Source organism: Hirundo rustica, chromosome 4 (assembly GCF_015227805.2).
Source record: "Hirundo rustica isolate bHirRus1 chromosome 4, bHirRus1.pri.v3, whole genome shotgun sequence".
NCBI lineage: Eukaryota > Metazoa > Chordata > Aves > Passeriformes > Hirundinidae > Hirundo > Hirundo rustica.
In genome coordinates this window covers 35,668,376-35,688,540 of record NC_053453.1, presented here as the reverse complement: position 1 = coordinate 35,688,540, position 20,165 = coordinate 35,668,376, and the positions used below count along the sequence as shown (strand labels likewise).

The following is a 20,165-nucleotide window of genomic DNA, read 5'->3' as shown; positions in this document are numbered from 1 at the left end:
TTACTGTCTAGATCAGTACTTGGAAGGTTTTCTTAGAGACTTACTGAAGCACAGCACAAAATCAGTCATTGGTTGTACCTAAATTCAGCGTCCTATCAGGAAAATGTGGCTTCAGGCCTTTCAGATTCCTAATTAAAAAAAAAAACCTATAAATTCTTTTCAGTTGGCAAACACATTAATTGAGTTTTACTAACCAGCACTGGCATCTGATACAGCTCTTGAAATGGCACTGCTTGAGATCGCCCTATTTCTATTCATGATTTCTTCAAATTCTGCTTCACTTAGAGGTGTCCTCGCAGCATCCATTTCTCTGCAAGCAACAAAACTAGTATTTAAAAGGTTAAGGAGAACTTCAGAAGCTATCATTGCAATTTCAACAATCCAAGTTTGCAACTTTAAGCAGTGACAAACAGAAAAGAAAGCAGGATCTGGGTTTGGTTTTTGTTAATGATCATTGTTACAGTATAAAATCCTGAAAGCTTAAAAAAAAAAAACAACACCAAAAAAACTCCCAACAAACCAACCAAACAAAAAAATCCCCCCGTAACAATTAAGACATTGCTGTATAAATAGACACTTTTTTTGTTCATCCCATCTATTTCAAATATTCAGCAGCACTTCATATTGTGCTTGACAAATATTTACAATTTTCGTAAAATCCTTGAAGGTACGTAAATAGATATTCCCAACTAAATGGATGTGGAAATACATGTACATAGGCAAGGCAGTTTTGAGCAAAATTAGAGAAAATTTTCATAACAGTACTGGAATCAGAACTATATGATCCTGTTTCCCAGACCTTAACTAAGACCAGAATGCTGTAACTTTTGAAAAACAAATATTTAAAGTTATCATCTTTAAAACACTCGATTTTCTGAATAGTATGTCAGCATTTTACAGCAATTTTTTTTTTTTAAATTTCTGGTCAAGTTCAAGGTACTCCAATTTAATCTCCCTACTAGTCACAGTAAGGAGGAAGCAATAAAGCAGAATCCTCATACTCATTACACTTCAATTATCAGCTACCTATACAGGGTTTGCAAAGTAACAGAAGTAAACCTCAATTTTCCCAAAAGTTTTGCAGTGTCCTATTAGCCAGTCTCTGTGTCACATAGAAAATTTGGAGAAATGTGTTAAGAGATAAATGCTGAGACTGTCAAACTGGCCCACTGCTTAATATTTCTAGAACAGTGTTAGTTCTTCTGGTAGAAAGAAAATGCAGAATAATAAGCAATGCTATCCTCTTAATTGCAAGAAGTGGAACAAGATCCTATAGCCAGTTTAGCATAAGAGGAAATGTCTAAAAATTCATACCTCCCTGAGTTTTGAGTATTATTTTTCGTGTGCCTCCCATAGAATGGAATATGTAATTTTTCTCTTATGGACATGTTATTTCCAGTGAAACGCCTATGATATATAATTAATGACAATTTAAATAGTTATGGATGATAGCTTCAACATTATTAATGAAAATACTGGACAGTAAGTTATACTGTCCTATTCCCACTCCTTCCCTCCCCAGACATTCTGTAAACTGCAGACAATCTTGATTTTGTCCATCAAAAAACACCCAACACCTTATAGTCTTATATTTCAGGCAATTAAGCCAAATTCTTGAATTTCTATAGGTTTTTATTGTATGAACATCACATGTAAAAATGCTTGGCGGGGGTTAAACTTTGTGGTAAAAAAGAACCAAAGCACAGCATCTTTGCAGGAAACATTTTAAGCCAGAAAAGTGTCTCATGCTAGCAGTAAAATTACTACTGAGAAATTCAAATCTAACTACGTAAAACGGTCTCTTAAAATTTATGCCAAAATTTTTGACAAATACAAATATGGTGAAAATCAAGAAACAGCAGCAAGACAGAGATGCTTGAAATCACAGATGAAAAAGATGTTTCAAACAAGATGTAAAAAACTTGACAAGTCAAGTCAGGGACTTAAGAACTCTGTCACAAATAGGATTAACCACAGGAAAAGCCACTGCTACGAACACAGCAAGACTGCACTAAATGAGCAGAAACAGCTTGATAGGAAAGCAAGGTAAAAATCTTGCAGTAAATTTACACCTGGCTTTTAAGACAAACACTAAGTTCTAATTAAAACCTGAAGAAAAAGGGGACAAGCAACGCTGCTGAAAGATGAAAATGATATGAGCTTGGTATGACCTCAACATATGCACATATTCAAAAAAGAAAACTCCAGAACATTCTTACAAGGCAGCCTGCAAAGCACGATGATACAGGTAAAGTCAGAATCTCAAGTTAAGACAGAAGCACAATCAGAAGCTGCTGCATAAGAAGTGATACATAAAGTGTACATGTAGAACACATGGAATGATGACACTGCCAAATACAGTGAAGACAAACAGTTCAGAGCTGAAAAGGGAAGTGATATTACTGGTGTTACATTTCAGGATATTCCTCCTGCTGCAAACATGTTTCTCAGATTTATTCCCTTGGAGAAGTTGAAAGGGCAAACTACAAGATTGGTGGGATCCCTTCTGGCCCTACTTCTAATTTTTTCTAACATTTGCATTAAAAGGGAAAAATCATATGCTTCCAACAAGAGGAGCAAAATCTGCTACCCAAACACATTAGACAAAAAGAACTCACCTTCCAGGTGGCCCATAGTCACCTCTGTCATATGGTGGAGGTCGGCCATACGGATCTGTCGGAGGTGGGCCACGGCTGTCTGAAGTGGGTATGCCACTATTGGCAGGTGGGGGGAAGAAAGCTGGATTCACATGTGGTGCCGGTGGTGGAGCACCTGGTGGTGGCCCAGGGAGATGTGGAGGAGGAGCAAGAGTCAGGGGTGGCCCAAGAGGGCCAGGCGGACGAGGGGGAAATGGACCCGGAGGTGGAGGTGGACCCTGCTGAGGTGGTGGTGGACCTGGTGGTGGCCCATAGCCTGGAACTGGTGGTGGAGGGCCTGGAGGAAGCGGCCCGAGTGGAGGCTGACCAAATGGCTGTCCTGGAAACAGAACTGGTGGTGGTGGACGATCACCACGATTAGGAGGTCCAGCTAATGGAGGTGGGAGGACCTGACCAGGAGGTGGAGGGCCTGGTGGGCCTGGCGGGCCAGGAGGACCTAAGGGTGGACGTGGGGGAGTTTGTCCAGCTAAAATTAAAACAAAACAAAAAACAAACAAATAAAATGGAGTGAATAAACACAAAGAAATAAAATTCTTTAAAATTCTTCCATTTTTTTATTCCTCAAAACAATGATAAAAAGGAAATCAGCCCTCCCTCCCTGAACACTGTGCAACACGTACAAGACGTGCGTTCCTGCTTTAGGTCCAGTAGCTTAAAAAAGTTTTAACTTATCTGTATCTATTGATACTAGATATCTAGAGACATCTAAAAAGAATAACATTTTCCTTAAAACTGACAACTCCCCTCCTCAATCACCTGCTGCTGTTTTCAAAACCCACAAGAAGACTACGAAACCTAGAAAACATTGCATCTTACTGCAGCTAGTCTTTCATATGGGTCTTAAGATAAAATACATATTAAAAATATGGGAGAAGCTGTATTGGAGAAAATAATGTAAATGCAGTATCCAAACCCTCTTTTAGATTCTCATTGCTGTTTTTTCAATTTGATTATGTCCCTTGGACTGTTGGTAGACAATTTATTACTGAATTACATTTACTAAAAAATACATCAGCTGAAAAAAGAACGTCACTGCAGTGCAAGCCAAACTGTTTAACATATTTCTTCTGTATCAGCTATCTAACTAAACAGCGATGTTCACCTCTTCAAATTTCTGGTGTTTTAAGTGCGTACTAACTGACCTATCAGTGGGCATGAATCAAAGCTGAATTTCTGACCACGTGCAAACTTGTACTAAAATAAGGAAATTAGTTACTTTACACTCTGCAACACCGACATTCTCAGCACATATAGCAAATCAGAAAATCTTAACTACACTACACTAAAGCCAAATCTACTTGCTAACATGACCTACTTTAATTTTTTTCATACTTAAATATGTATATTGACATAGTATAAAGAATGTCTCTAAAAAAGCTCTTGTCTTGCTACCAAATTTCCTAGGTAAAACTTCCTGTTGAATATCAATAAAGGAACAGTCAAATCCTACAAACTACCTGTGAACTGATTATGGCTTATTATTGAACTGCCTTGATCTTTATCATTTCCCAAATAAGTATGCCACATTGAAACACAAGTAAGATTGGAACTCCATATATGCATAATTTTACCTGGGAAAGGCGGTGGTGGCCCTCCTGGCCCTGCCGGTCCAGGGAATCTGTCTCCACCTGGAATGGCACCTGGAAAACGGCCCCGACCTCTATTACTAGGTGGAAATGCTGCTCTTGAGCTTCCTCCTGGGGGACCAGCTTTACCTTCCCCAGACATCTGGCCAGATTGTGTGGCTGCAATGGAAAAGCAAAGATGTCATTACATAGACCAAAATAAGCTAAGTATTTCAACATTTGATCAAAAGTTTTATGTAGTGCTAAAGCATGACCTTATGAGCACCAGCTTGCTCCCCATACCCAAACCCAATGCTTTTGGAGAGGAAAACATTCTTTGCTATAATACTATGCTTCATACTAAAGGAAGAGCATCTGGAGAGACTGCCAGTCCTTCCTTCAATAAAGGACAAAGCCATACTGGGAAACACAAGACACAGTGCTAAAGTACAACATGGAACCTCTCTTCCCCATCCTATCATAAACACAGACTGTCCACACATTAGAATTTAGTCCAGTTTGCCTACAAATGCTAAATTTCTAAATGCTCTTGTGTTTTGTATTTTTTAAATTATACCCACAAGAAATTAAGAAAGCATCTCCAGCTGTTAAGACAGGACCTGCACAAAGCTGCAACCTTCCTTCAGAATGCAGCAGCTCTTCAGTGTATGAAGTGGTTTCTTTAAACAAAGATACAACTTAATTTGTCTGGACTCTAAGTATTTTATGCCTATTTTAAACTGTGTAGAAATTAAAAGATGCTGCGCTAAAAACCTGCCATTGGTTGAGCTTTTCCTACTTTTCCAAGATAGCACTTAAAAAAAAGCTTACTTTTCCTCGACTGCATTTCAAATTGACTCAGAAACTGTTTATTACACGGAGTTACAACAGGATTCTGCCCATGCAATTCTCTTTTAGGCAACAAATCCATCAACTTTTTGGAGGATGCTTCCGATCCCACACCCACAAGGGCAAACCTGAAAGGAAAAAAAAAAAAGTTACACTACAATTTGTTCATTTTCTGACATCCTGACACCTCATGAAAAAAATCACACACAGTAAGCAAAACAATACTTGACAACTAGACACAGAAAATGTCTCACAGATTTTAGTCCAGTTTTCAGAACAGATAAAATAACTTATCCTAGAACATAAAAGGAGACCACAGAGCAAGTACACAAAATTCAAAATGCATCACAACAAAGGCAGCTTTTTGGTGTAGTATCAACAGACTACATAATGAATTCATATGACCAAGTTATTGAGCATACACTGTGTGCTCGTTGCTGCCAAAGACACAGAAAGGCACATTCATGCAGTGGAATTTAGGTTGTCAGTGAAAAATGGGTTCAAGCACTTACTTTAAGCAGTTAATGGAAAATAAAGATGTAAAGAAGGATCTAATAATGAAGGTTGGGGGAATAGCATTTACATTGAAGAAAAACAAGCATCACCACCACAGCAACTAAAAATCTAGGAACAGTCTTAAATGAAGATGACCAATACGCTTTAACTCACAAAATAATGGACATGTAATACCATCACAAAAAATTATACCTGAAATTCAAGTCACTAGTATGAAATTATATGCCAAATCCTTTCTGGATCAACAAGCTAAGATGAGCAGTTCAAAGATTGACAATTATGAAAATTCAGAACTCCTTCCCCTCCCAAACTTCAGTCCATATACAGAAAAAACAAATTACAAGTTCTTACCCTTTAGACTGGCCATTAGCACGATTTTCAAAAAATTTTATCTCCAAAATGTCATTTACCCCCAGTGAATGAACTGCTTCAGTTAAGTCTTCATCTGTTGTCCACTGAAAAATATTTTTAATATTCAACTATGAGAGCTTATCTAAAACACCAGGCAAAGGGCAACTAAATTTTCCATGGATTTTTGAGTGTGTGTATGTGAAATTGATCCAGAGGAATACTTTATTCAGGCTATCAATATATTCTGATTTTTGGAGTAGTAATTTTTATTTTACCATTCAACAATTAGTTCAGCCAATTCATGCACATTTTACTGATTCCATTAACATACTTCAAAATGGGACAACTTAAGTCAAGAGTCAGGTCCTTTACTTACCTATTAGCTCCTGAAATACTGTAATAACTAATGAAAAAAAAACCTATAGTAAGAAATTGTCAGAAATGAAAACCACTCTTTTAAAATATAATTTCGCATATGTTGGTCCTGAAAAACTTGATTTCACGTAAACAGATAAAAGATCCACCTAATTCAGCTACTGACTAGCTCTTGCACTGTTTGCTTAACTGCAGTTTATTTTAAAATGCTTTAATTCTAATAAAGATTATTGTCCTAAGGGCGACTGCAGTTCAGTGAGTTATCATAAACCTGTTCTTCTTGGACAGAGAAATAAGCCTCAAGACAAATACCTGAAAATAGTTATGCTGAAAGAGTCACTGCCGATGGAAAAGGCCCTGGAAAAATGTGAAAAGTAACTTCAAGAAAATCCCAGAGAACCTTCAACCTCCCTCCTTTTAAACTAAAACCTTCAGTAAGAGTTCACTAAAAATTGGGTTTGTTTAGTAGCCTTGAAGTATCTACAGGCATGAAGCATTTAATAGCTTAAAGTTGTTCTCTTCTTTCATTTGTTTCTCTGAAAACCGTAAGAACATAGCAGCACAAATATTCCTTCATAACACTTAAAACATGACAGAAACTCTGAAGTTTATATTTACCAAAGACTTTCTTGATTTTTAAGACATCATGACAGCTCCAGACAAGCTCTCCAAAAGGTAAAAGAAAAAAATGACCACACAACCACATATTAAAATTAAAGAAAATCAAACCAATAACAAAAACTCACAATATTTCACAGAAAACATTTTAAAGCAAAAAAAATTTTACAGTTATGTCTATAATTAAAATGCCTGTCTACAACTAAACAGCACTAAGATACTTACCCAAGTGAGATTCCCAATGTACAAGGCAATTCTCTTTCCAGTATACGTATAGACAACATTTGGTGCAGCTCCTTTACCTACATCATCCCCAACAGATGGTGGAAGAGAATCCATGTAATCACGATCCTCTGGAGCATCTCCATTATTTGCAGATGGAGAAATTACATCATCATATAAATCAATCTGATCATGCCCACCATATTCAGCCTCCTGAAATAAAAAAGAAATCTTGATTAGAATTAATATTACTCTTAAAACTTATTGAACCAAAAGTTGTGATAATTGCCATGTTCCACAGACACAGTTAGTCTGATCGACCATATACACAATATCCCTGCTGAAAAGCTAAGCGCCAGTTTCATCCACATCAAAACATATAAAATTCTTATGACTCCTATTATATTCTAAACCTATGCAGAAAAAAATACTTCTGGCCACTGTTTTCCATTCCAATACTTGTGCCCTTGTAATATAAGCAGAAATCAAAAAATCCACAAACCCTACTCCCAGACTTGTATACATTAGAAAGCAGAAGTGTCAAGGTTTAATCCAAGATTGCAACTAAGTACCACACAGTTGCTTCCTCCCCTAGTGAGCACCGCTTACTTCTCCCTCCCCAGCCACTCCATGGGATGGGTGAGGAAAATCTGAAAAAGGTAAAACCTGTGGGATAAGAACAGTTTAAAACCTGAACTCAAACAAACTGCCAGTCCCTGAGCAGTGATCAGCCCCTTCCACCCAACTCCCACTAGGTTATGTACTGGGCACGATGCTCTTCCATCTGATGCTTTCCTGTAATACAGAAGGACCCATCAATAAACTAGGTATACTGCATCTAATTTCTGAGATGGGGCCCCTTCAGCACATGCTATCTGGTGACATTCTGAAATCTTTGTCTTCTTGACAGTCCATTATCATTTCCAAGATTCTTGGGCAACTGGGATTTCCTATTTGAGCTCATTATGTGGTCACTGCAACCCACTTATTTCATGTAGCACCAGCTACATGATGTGTAGAGAAGACCCTTCCTTTGAAAATCCAGCCCAGCACTGGCAGTCACAGGGGAGCTGTGCTTCAACACCAATCCCTTCCGGCTCAAGTCCCTTGATTAGGCTCCAGAATTTCATTCAGCTGGAGTATAGGAGGCCTCAGATACTCTGTATCCCCAGTTCCAAAAGAGAGGACTGGAGATGGACTGTAGTCTCCCGCCAGACACTGCAGGCAGGGCCATTTGCCCTGGATGCAGTGCAGAACACATTTTTACATCTTGCCCTGCCCAGACTGGCCTGGGGGCTGTTGCATGAACTATGTCTCATTTAATTTGTTCAAAAGCTTGTTGTTGCTCAGGGCCTCATTTGAAGTCATTCTTCTTCCAGGTCATTTGATAGAGAGGGCTTACAATTAGACTGCAGTCTGAAACATGTGCATTCTCCAAAAACACACAACACCTAAAAAAGTTTGCGTTTGTTTCTTACTAGTAGATGGAGACATTGCTGCTGTCTTGTTGATCACATCCACTGGCATCTGACAACATCCATCTTGCCATTTTAGTCCTAAAAAAATCTCCCACGCAGGTTCCTTCACCTTACTATGTTTTATGGAATAATTTCAGCTATTTTCTTCCCTTTCTCAAAAACTTCTGGTGCTATATGGCCCCCATATGATGATATTATCAATGTACTGCAGGTGTTCCAGAGCTTCACCCTGTTCCAATGCAGTCTGGACCAGTCCATAGAATGGTAGTGCTACCTTTCAACCCCTGGGGCGCTGGATTCCAGGTCTACTGGACATTCCTTTAAGTGAAAGCAAATTGTGGCCTGTCAAAGGTATTGAAACTCATCAGCAATGTCAGCTGTGGCAAACTACTTGGCAGCTTTTGACTGCAGCTCATATTGGAGTTCCAGCATGTCCAGTATGGCAACACTCAGCCAAGCCACAGCATGACTTCATTCAGGCCACCACAGTTCACTGTTAGTCTCCACTCTCCCTTATACTTTCACACTGGCCATATGGTCCTGCTGATCCCCACTTAACTCTCCAGCTGATAAATCAGCTTGTGAATGGCAATCGGAGTCTCGATGCAATGCTGCTGCCGGTGCAGCCCCGTGGTAACGACCAGCACCTGTTCTCTGACCTTCAGCAAGCCCAACAGAAGGGTCCTCTGAGAGAAGAGGCAAGGCAGGCAGCTGCTTAACTTCCTCTGCCTCCAAGGAGGGGGTACTGAACACCCACCAGTATGCTTCTGAGTCCTTGAAATACCCTCTCCTAAGACAGTGCCTGTGCCAGGCATGCACAGAACTTCCAGGCCAGACACGGCCACACATTCCCAGTCAGGCTAACTTCAGCCTCCAGTTCAGTCAGCGGTTCAGTTCCCCTTCTCTCTCCAGAAACAGATTCTGCCCCTGGAGAGTTGGATGGCATTGGGGTACCCTGTGCACTAGAGCTTTCCACTCCTGCAGGCCTGACGTGCCAGGCCAGAGGATCCATACACTCCTGCAAACCCAGCATATGAAAATGGCACGCTCTGGACAAGTTACTGCCACAAGGCTCACGTGCACTGAAATTATTCTGGGTCTGTGGGTGACCATGCACTGTCTGGGTCATAACAAAGGTACTGGATACCTCTGTGGTGGCCCTGGGTGACATGGAACATCTTCCTCGAAGGGATGTCTTTCCTTCACACTCCACAGGAGTCACCTCCCAAAAGCTGAGGACTTGAGGCCCTCTGCCAATTGCCTTGTCAATGACCCCCTCCTTAGAAGGGGATCCCAGCTGCTTAGCTCCCCACCCTCTAATTCCAGGCTCCTAGCCCTGTTACCCAGCATCCAAGCACTCAGGTGATCACCTGTTCACCTGGGTGATGGCTGAAATCTTTTTGCATATCCCTCTCAGAGATAGGGATTGAGTGGTTCCCTCTTGTTCCACCTCTTCCTCCTGTTCTTGCCATGGCCCTGCTGTGTTCTCCTAACTAAACAAACTCTTTTGTGTCCATTTCTTCTGGTGAAAAGGGGTGACTGATACGGGCAGGGGTTGGTGCTCTGGTTCAACTGCATCACCCACCACAAGAGTTTGAGCACCTGCAGCACCTGCCACCAAGGTTTGAGTAGCCGCAGTGCCTTGTCACAGGGTTTGAGTAGCTGCAAATAGCTGTCTAACCCTAAACAAGACCTGGAACACAATCATGGTTCCTTGCAATACGGCTATGCTTGTTTCAACACTCCAAGGATACTCACAATTTTCAAGAGCTACTGTCATTAGCCTGGCAGAGAAGGGGAAGATGTGGGATCATGTAACCTCCACAGGTTAATGCTCAGAGGATGAAAGGTAAAAGATGTAATCATTAAAAGTTTCCAATAGATCACTCACAAAGTACAAAGATGACAGCAGAGCTGAGTACAAGTAACAGATTACTTTCACAACCAGCAATTCTGTTGTATTATACACCAATGCTCACAGGATCATCAAATGCCTTGGGTTAGAAGAAACCTTAAAGACCATCTAGTTCCTAGCCCTCTGCTGCAGGCAGAATATACTCCATTAGAGGAGATTGCTTATGTTAAAACACAACACAATAACCTTAGACCAGTTCCAACGGGTAATAAACAGCACAACAGGGGGCACACACTGGAAGTAAGGAGTTAAATGACGGAGCTCTGAGAACAAGCAGAACAACAGAGAGCATAAAATTAACATTGTGTCCAACTACTATTAAACAAATATAACAAATGCTTACAACAACTTTGTTCTAGCATGTTCTCTAGTAAGACTTGTTGTTTTCTCAACCTGTCAAGCCCCATGATGGGTGACAAAAAAAGGGCCATTGTGGTTTAACTCTGGCTGGTAACTAACTACCACATGGGCATTTGCTCACTCCATTCCCCAAACTCTGTGGAACAGGGGAAGAGAATCAGTAAAAAGGTAAAACCTGTGTGTTGAGATGAGAACAGTTTAATAACTGAAATAAAGTAAAATATAAAAATAATAATGGTGATGATGAAAAAGACAACAAAAAGAGATGAAATAATGCACAAGCGAGTCAAGTGATGCATAACTCCTGATGCCCACCGCCTGCTGACCAATGCCCAGTCCATCCACAAGCATCTATCACCCCTCTGAGCCAACTTCCCCCAGTTTACTGGACTCTCATACCCTGCTCCAGAACAGAAACTGCCTCACCAGGTTTTGGTATCAGAGATACTTCAGCATCCACTATGGATTTGTATCCAGAAACTCATAGAAGCATCCTAGACAGAATAGTTCAAGGTACCATATACAGCAGCTAGAGAGAACCAAGCTGGACTCCACAAAACACAGGCTGCAAAGGTGGCAGTGTGCTGTAAATGCGAGATATCCACGACCATGATCAAAAGATCCACTGTCTTGAAATATATAAAAATATTATCAACTACTGCTCACACAGGGAAAGTGTAACTAAAACAAATAATATTAATTTTTTTAAAACCCAACAAACAGGTAAACTGAGTTTTGGCATTGTCAATCAAGTACATTTAATCCTCAGTAAACTGCATTGTCCCAATAAACTTAAATAGAAAAATCTCTCTCTAAAGGTAAGCTTATCACAATCAAATTAAGGGTTTCATGTTTCACGAAGTCTCTGTTTGATTCCTCTGATTACCATAGCTAATGAAATCAGGTACACAGAACTACCAGAGACAGGCCTAAACATGACATCTTACAGCTGGATTAAGGCTGATGTCACAAGGCAATTAAGGAAGTCCTCTGCTAAATGTGCAGTAACTCTAGTCATCTGTGTATATGAAGATGAATTGTACTTCAGGGAAGTAGAATTTAGTCTTGGTAGACAGATGCAAAAACACAACTACCAAAGTTTTAGCAGATATAGGTACACTAACCTATCTCTCTGAGGTCAGCATTGCCAAAACACCAGAGTGGGTAGCAGTCCACAGCTCTGCTGCACTCCCCTAGCAACAAGAAACTCCTCTCAAACAGATGCTTTGTATCATACATGCTTTCAGGTCTCCATCACTGGAGCGAATTATTAAGGTAGCAGAGTCTGCATGTAATTGAGAGGAGGGCAGGGCAAGCCCAACAGCATTAGTGTCTTAATTTAGAGAAAACCTCATGTTGTTCACTAGAATTTCTGCTCACATCATTGGATGCTGGTTTTGCATCCAGTATGGAATTCATTCATTTGCCAATCTGTCAGTAAGGTGTGTGCTCAGATGATTAAGAATGATCTGAACCAGCAACTCCAAGTGTGATAGAAGACAGATGTCCTGGTGGAGGTTGCACAAGATCCAACAACCCCTTCTCCTTCATTCGCTTTCTGTGGAAACTTACCTAAACACGCCCTTCCTTCCCATAGGCAGAAGAGGAAAAAAGTACAGTAAGTGTTACTTCATTAGTCTCATCTGTTTTGACCTCTTCCAACTTCCTTAGTTACAAGGAGGATATCAAGCACGAAGAGAAAATATTTCTTCTCAATTATTGTAACTCACAATCTTGTAGATAAACAGGCTAAGAAACCAAGTGAGCACTGCTGTACTGGCCCCCTCTAAAAGAAAATCAGGCAGCAATGCATTTCCGAAGTCTATGTTTCAACTAGACCACAGTCTGAAAGACTTTATCATAAAATCAGGACTGAAATTTCACATTCTGTGCTAATAGATGGAATTGGGTGAAACATTACCATATGAAAGCCATGAACACAAGGAACTTCATGTCCAGAAGGGACAAACTTAACATGTTATTTTCTTTTTGGAACTTAGTGGTCATACTTCTCTGAGCTGCAGAGAACCACTTACTTCCTTTACAAGTGCTGTTTTGGAAATGGCTTTTGTTGTTGTTAAGCAAAACTTCTTTAAGCTGTCCATACGTTTGTTAGACTTGCTTTTACTGCAGTCCGTTGTCCAATTTAAGAGTTAAACACTAACTTACACCTCCAAAAACACAATTAAAAAAATCAGTGAAGTAAATAATGCTTTATGAAAAATATTTACTGTTGCTTCTGGGGAAAAAAAATTAAAAAAAGATAAAAACTAAACTATCCAGCTTTCCCCTTACTGTTTTTTTCACTCAAGTCACCATATTTGTGGTCAAAAACTCTAAACAAATGTTACTATCCTCACTGAGGGAAAAAAAAAAATTGTAGGTCCTGAAGAATAACAAGTTAAAGACATTATCATGGGTTGGCACGATTTTGTTTTCTAGATATAGGGAAATGTAAAATGGTTTTTTCGCTGCCCGGACTATAACGTAGGTTGGCGGGGGGAGACGGGACAAGGACCTATTAGCAGGCTGGGATATTGACAGCTAAGTTGACCAATGAGAACTGTCAGTGCGACTTTGGAAGGAACATTTAAAACTGATCCGCTGCTGACCGCGTGGTCTCTCGCTTTAGGATCAGCAGTGAGGTAACATCGGAGGCGGCGGGAGGCCTCAGGTCGGGCCTTGCTGCCCTTTTGGGCGGCCGGGCCGGGCCTGGCCGGGGGTCTGGGGGCCGCTGCCCGCACAGAGAGAGCCTGGGCCGGCTGAGCCCCTTTCCCTTGCTGGCAGGGGAGAGGGGCAGCTGCAGCTCGGCAGTGCTGGCCACGTGCTCAGACCACGGCAGAAGGGGCCAAAACATGGCCCAGCTTAATCACCGCTAGCAGCGGAGAAAGCAAGCCTGCAGCTTCGTAACAACTCTGAGCTGGACTGCCTGAGATGAGACTGAGGGGTGGGGGAAAAAAAGGACCTTTACCAGCTTCCTCCATCAGCACGGCCTTGCAGCCCTGCAGCCCAGCACACGCACGTGGCCTTTGCAAGCCCGAGCAAATTTTACCCTTTCTTAGCAACACAGAACTTTTAAAGCACAATTCTTCCTCAAGAGAAAGAATAAAGAAGAAAACAGAAGGTACATGAAACAGACACTGCATGAAGTCAGTTAGATGAGAAGTGAAAGAACTAATAATATTGGAATAGGATTGAAGAAGTGGACATTTTTTGACTGGACTTTTCTAAGGTAAATTATGAAGAAATGAACTGTTCTTTGCAGCATCTTAGTATTATTTGGGTAGAATGCTATTCTAATCAAAATTAAGGACTGGGGTAGTGGAGATTTATTTGGGAACTTTGAAACCCCCACTCCTGGGTCAAAAAGGAGGTCTCAGCCCTTTGAGACAAAGATAATTTTAGATCAGAAGAAGTATTTGTAAATAATACCCCAGATACACTGAGAAGCTCTGCGGATAGAACATCACAGTCTGCGAAAACTCTGGGCAGCAGCAGAATGTGTAACAGAGAGCATTAGACTATTTTGTCTTATAGCAAAAGTCTTCATAAAAGATCTTAGAAGGACTCTTCTCCTAAGTAATGTGTAGTTATGTCTAAGTGGTGACTGAAAAACCCTAAGCTGTGTCTTTCTATGTTGTTCAATAAGAAAGTTAATAGTTTGTAAGAGGAAAGAAGCGTGTTTTTTGATTCATTCTGTTTTAGTTGTTTTTTTCCAGCCTTCTGTTTTTTTCTATTCTTTTAATGTGTGTTAATAAAACTATTTTTTGTACATTTTTAAGCTTAAGCCTGCTTTATTTTTCTCCTAATCTCTCCCTCCCACAAAAAATATTAACACTAAAACCCCTACATTAATTGGTGTTTCTGCCTGGTTTTATTAAATTAAAACCATTACAGACATAAACAAAAAAATCTTTCTGGTCTTGATTAGCTGTCTGAATATAGTTTAGTTATAGTTTAATAGGAACATTAACAAAAAAGGCAGCATTTAATATTTCTAAGAAAGCAAACAGCCTATGGCAGAAGTGGACAAGTTTGTATGACCATAGGATTCACGTTTACTCTACAGGTCCAAATGCTTTTGGCCCTACAACCAGTCCAGCCCTAAAATTTAAGCAACCGGATCCCTTGTAACTAAAAATTACGGAGTAATTACAGAGTTACAAATTCACAAGTAGCCAAAAACACTAACTAAACATACGTAGTATCACTGTTCACAGGTGCCAGATAAGCAGGTCTGAAGTTTTTCTGATATTTACCAATATGCAGAAGTTATGTCTTCCCAGGGCCGCTTTCAGCAGAACTGACAAAATGCATATGTTGTCATGTATTGCAGACATATTGTATAGCACATGCAGGCCTGCCAGCTTATGATTTTCCTACCAGGACAGCCCTAATGAGAACTTTATTATACCAAAATGTGTCCATTCCATCCCATGATAAGACACCTGTCTTTCCAATATAAAGGCTGCTTTTAATAACTGGCTTTAATTGGCCACTAAATGCTAGCTTTTATTATTTATCACACACACAGAAAATTCCTTTGTGTTACAGATCTGAAGTCAAGACAGTAACTAACGCATTCCTAAGATACTGCAGTTTTCAGAAAATTAGCCTCTTAACTGCTTATTCCATCTAAATCAGTTTTATTATTCAGTTATAAAATACAAAGTGAAGTCTTTAATCCCTAATTTGCTAGCATTTAAATATCAAAATAGAACACTACATGCATGTTTAGACATAGCCACAATGCAACTATCCAAGTTTACTCATTAAGAGTATAAAGCAAACACATTTTCCACAGCATTAAAATATTATATCCTTAAATTCTTTTGCATCCTCTTTCTGATCAGAAAGATTTTTTTTATGTATAAAAAGTTTTTACTGTTTAACTACACGCATGAGCACAAGTGGAAAACATCCCGAAGCTCAAAAATGCAAAGCGCTTCCGGAAACTTGACAAGCACGGTCAAATCTTCATGAGCATAAAAAACCAACCCAGTTTGCTGGCCAAACTGGCAGGCAGCCTCAAGTCAGACCCAAACTGGCCTTCTGCACAAGCTCCTTATTATCTCTGTACCACACAGCAATATTCTAGGGTTTTGTGTATAAAACCACAGCCTAATATTTGCTAAAGCACCCCAACCTTACTGAGGGGTCTTCTGCCCTTGAGAGAACGCCACCCTCAGCTATTTGTATGCAGGTGACAGTTCGAACAAGCATCACAGGTCTCCCTCTCTTGAAGAGCAAGATGTGTAACATAGGGAGATGCTCAAGGTAAAATATTCCATGCAATACCCATTTCTAACAGGGCACAAGCAATGCATGCAGGAACTACTACATTTATGAGGCTATCACCTCAAAATGAGACTTTAAATAAATAGAAAAGACTGCTGGATGGGGAAGTCAGCTTAGAAGAAAAAAATGAAAAATTACTCAACCAAGTTCTTCAAGAAAAAGAGAAAAAAAAAAGAAACCACAATATAAACAAGAATGTAACTGGTCAGAGCCAAATTGACTAAAGCTGTTAGCCCAAGGACAAAAAAATATTTTTATGATGAACAATAATTTAATAAAAGAGTAAGAGGTAACACTGACAGACGATGAGCTTCAGATGGAATAGGAAAGATGCATTTTCATTCAAAAGATCTGATATCAAGTTAGTCAGCCCACTGCAACCAAAACTAAATACAACCCGAGACATTTTACAGCTGTCATCCATCTTAGCCAGCTTGTAAACCCATGGCTCCGTGGTCTTTATTTCACCTTTATAATCTATGGTTCATTTAGTGCTAATCAAGCGGAACATCCCTACCCTCCTCCTACTTGGGAATAAAAGGCATTTAAAAAATGCCAGAACGGCCTCAAGGTTCTACACCTTGAGGTGCAGAACAAGACAAAACAACCAAGGGAAGTTTATCCAGTCACAAGTCCTAAATGAAGGGTTAACTCCAGATGCAAACAAAAGTTTTGTCCCAGCTTATGTATAAATACAGTTATGTCCTGCATCCAAAAGAACAGCAAGCTCCACGGTCTATTTTTCAGTCCCTATTACTGCCAAAACCAGTGGCAAGGGTTTCTACAGCTCAATTTAAAAAATATTAAAGTGACATTAATGTAGAGCAACAAAATAAAAAAAAAAAGTTCATTTAACAGATGAAGACAAAATTATTTTCCAAATATGTTCTGTCAAATGCCCTCTACATAAACAAATTAATAATGCAAATCACTTTCTTCCTAAAGCATTTTCTTAATTGTCATCTTCACACATCCGAAGTACTATGTTCCATCTTATCCATTTAAGCTGTCAGCTTCAAATCAGGAACAGCAACTGATGAATAAAAGTTTCTAGACAACTTTTCTCAAGGATGTCAGAATTAAGAGGTAGTAAACTAATACAACTCACCTTCTTTCATATATGACAGAAGGAAATGGGGAAGTGCAGAGGTGTCAATTTCTCATAGTAAAACTTTAATATTGTCTCAAGACTTTCTCAGTTCAACAATATTATTTTAAATAGAAAGTCGCAGAAATGAAATTTGGAAAACAAACAGCAATTTTTGGGGGGTGTGTGACAGACAAAATCACAGAAGAAAACCACCTAAAACAAATAAAACCCCCAAATTCAAGCTGATGGAAAAAGGGCACTAACCTCACCTTTCTGTCCTATATTTTTCAAGATTTATGAACTGAAGCAACACACTGCAGAAACGCAAACCCAACAGGAAAACAACTGGGATGAATAGAGTGAAAAAAAGCGAAAGGGTTCCCTGCCTTGCTGGATTAAGCTAAGCTAAATTATCACAAGGCTCTCCTCATTCACAGCACCATGGTTATAGAGAATATCGACAGTAATCTACCTGAGTAGACCAGGACCATGTGAGTGAAACAGATCATCCCCATCACTTTTGTTCTGGCACTACCTCTTTACACTATACTTACAGCACATAACTCTGAGGGCTTCTGCACATATGAATTTACACAAACACTAACAGATTCAAGCAAGGGTTTTTTCCCTGAAAATTTTGCGGTTTTATCAGTTTTATCTAGAATTGATTAAACCAAATTCAAGTTATCTCAGAATCTCAAAAAAATGTAATCTTCTGCTAAATGGCATCTGTCCTAGGGTTCATTCCTATTTAAATTCACATCGTGGGTCTTCAACTGTAAGGCAGAAGCCTTCACATGCAGACAAACTAAGAGCAAATCAGTGCTTTTCATAAAGTCCTTTTCATATGGCATTATTTCATAGCATACCTTTAGGAGATTATTAATACCTAGAATTACTCTATTAATCAATATCTGAAGAAACTGTCTTCTGAGAAAGCTACAAGTTACTGAGAAAGTTACCTGTGAATTCCAAAGCCATTACCTATTTCCCAGTTCTCTGTAAGGCAAGCCGGCATACAGCTGTGCCCCGTAAGTGTGTGAAAGTGCAGTTGTTCCCGGTTATTTATGCTCTAGGGCAGGAACAAAGCAATTTGGGGCAACTCAACCTGGAGAATACTCGCTAATGGGACAGATGGCATGCAAAACTAACATCGCAACAAAACAAAACAAACAAAAAAAAAGCCGAAAAAAACCAACGACAACAAAAAAACCACCCCACAACAATAACAACAACAAAAAAAACACTATAGAAATGGACTACTTATAATCCAGAGAAGATGTTTATGTCATCCAAATTTCCTCAACAAAATATGAAGCCGTCCTTTAAAAAACGCTTGCGCCGCTTTTTAAAGTAGAAGATAATGATGAAAAAGAAAAACAAAAAACGAAAACATAAAAAGCTGGATACTTTCTCCAGCGCTGCAGAATAAAGCCGCACTAATTCCGCCTCCCCCGCAAAGCGCGGCCGAGAAACAGCCACCGCTCGGCGGCTTTTTGATTCATCTGCGAACAATGGCAGCGCTTCCCCTTCGCCGCCGGCGGGAAGCGGCCGCTGGCCCCGCCGCATCCGGGATGGTCCCGTCCGCCGAACCGGCGCGGGAGGGCCTTCTGGAGCGGCCCCTGCGGACCAAGGGCAGAGAGGGAAGAAGGCTGGCAAGAGGCGAAAAAGCGAGGGAAGGAAGGAAGGCTCTCGCCCCCGGCGCGTCCAGCCCGCCGGCAGCAGCCGCCTCCCAGCGCCAGGCGCGCTCTCCGCCCGGCCGTGCCCGCCGCCGGCACCCGCGGCCCGGGCGTGAGGCCGCGCCCGCCCCGGGCCCGCGCAGCCCCGCGCTCGGCGGCGGCGGGAGCGCCCGAACAATGGCGGCGGCGCGGCCGTCGCGCTGAGGGCCCTGCAGGCGGCGCGGCTACGAAGGCGGGCGAGGGAAGGGAGGGGAGCGGAGCGGAGAGGCCGCGCCCGCGGGCCGCGCGTACCTGGTTGAACTCCTCGCCCACATCGGCGTAGATGTCGATGTGGTCCACGCCGTCCGCCATGGTCCCACCCGGGGCCGCCGCCAGCCGCGCCCGGCTCCCGAGCCGCCGCCGGGAGGGGGAGGGAGCGGGGAGGCGGAGCTCAGCGTCACTTCCGCGGCGGTGCGGGGGGGCTTCCGCCGGCGGCGGGCGCCGGGTCTCTCCTCACGCCCCGCCCCGGGCACTCCCCGCCCGCCGGGGCCGCCTCACGCTTCTGCCCGGCCCGGCCCGGCCCGGCCCGGCTCGGGGGCTGTGCTGTGCTGGCCTGTGCCCCGTGGTGAGCGCGGCGCAGGCTTGTGTGCCGCGCTGCCTCGCTCCGAGGAAGGGAGCTCCAGCACAGTCACAGCGCGTTGGGCGCTCCATAGCCAAGGATCGTAATTATCGGCTGAAAAACGAGCGCCGTGCTGCGTCTTCGAAACAGCGGCGCGCTGGGCTCAGGAGCGCAGTAAAATGTGCGGAAAGGACACAAAACAGGCACACGCCGATCTGCATTTAGCTAGGGCTCTCCACTGTGATGCTGCAGAGCTCTATTTTTAACATCACAAAGTGAAGATAACTAGTGTCGATTCGAGCGTTGTTAGGTTTTTTGTTTGTTTGTTTTTGTTGTGCGTTCAGAACTGTTACGGTCGCAAGACAGCTTCAAATAAATTTTGAATGAGTGTTCTGTTACCCAGATTCATGTTTAAGCTCCAGGTGATTTTTGGAAACACCATCTCCTGGCACATGAAGCACAGTGCACATAATGCTCTACATAATAGATTATGTTCTGCTTTGAACGTTATGTTCCATATCCAAAAATAAACTTGTGGGTTTTTTACTTTATCACAAGCTGACAATAAGAAGCCTGTACTTCTCAGACAGAATT

At 41.4% G+C, this 20,165-nt stretch overlaps 1 protein-coding gene across 4 annotated transcripts in view; it reads right to left on the bottom strand.

The window, feature by feature from the left end:
- CPSF6 (cleavage and polyadenylation specific factor 6) overlaps positions 1-19,394 on the bottom strand; it is a 32,698-nt gene extending 13,304 nt beyond the window's left edge. Inside the window, exons 1-8 of one of the 4 annotated variants that reach the window (XM_040061171.2) lie at positions 19,265-19,394; positions 7,157-7,366; positions 5,939-6,042; positions 5,054-5,199; positions 4,229-4,402; positions 2,619-3,123; positions 1,315-1,407; positions 195-310 (exon numbers count right to left, since the gene is read on the bottom strand). In XM_040061171.2, coding sequence (XP_039917105.1) covers positions 195-310; positions 1,315-1,407; positions 2,619-3,123; positions 4,229-4,402; positions 5,054-5,199; positions 5,939-6,042; positions 7,157-7,366; positions 19,265-19,324 — 1,408 coding nt within the window. In that variant the 5' untranslated portion in view covers positions 19,325-19,394. The remainder of the gene's footprint in view (positions 1-194; positions 311-1,314; positions 1,408-2,618; positions 3,124-4,228; positions 4,403-5,053; positions 5,200-5,938; positions 6,043-7,156; positions 7,367-19,264) is intronic. The other 3 variants (XM_040061172.2, XM_040061175.2, XM_040061173.2) reach the window with 3 other exon arrangements.
- Positions 19,395-20,165: the final 771 nt, after the last annotated feature.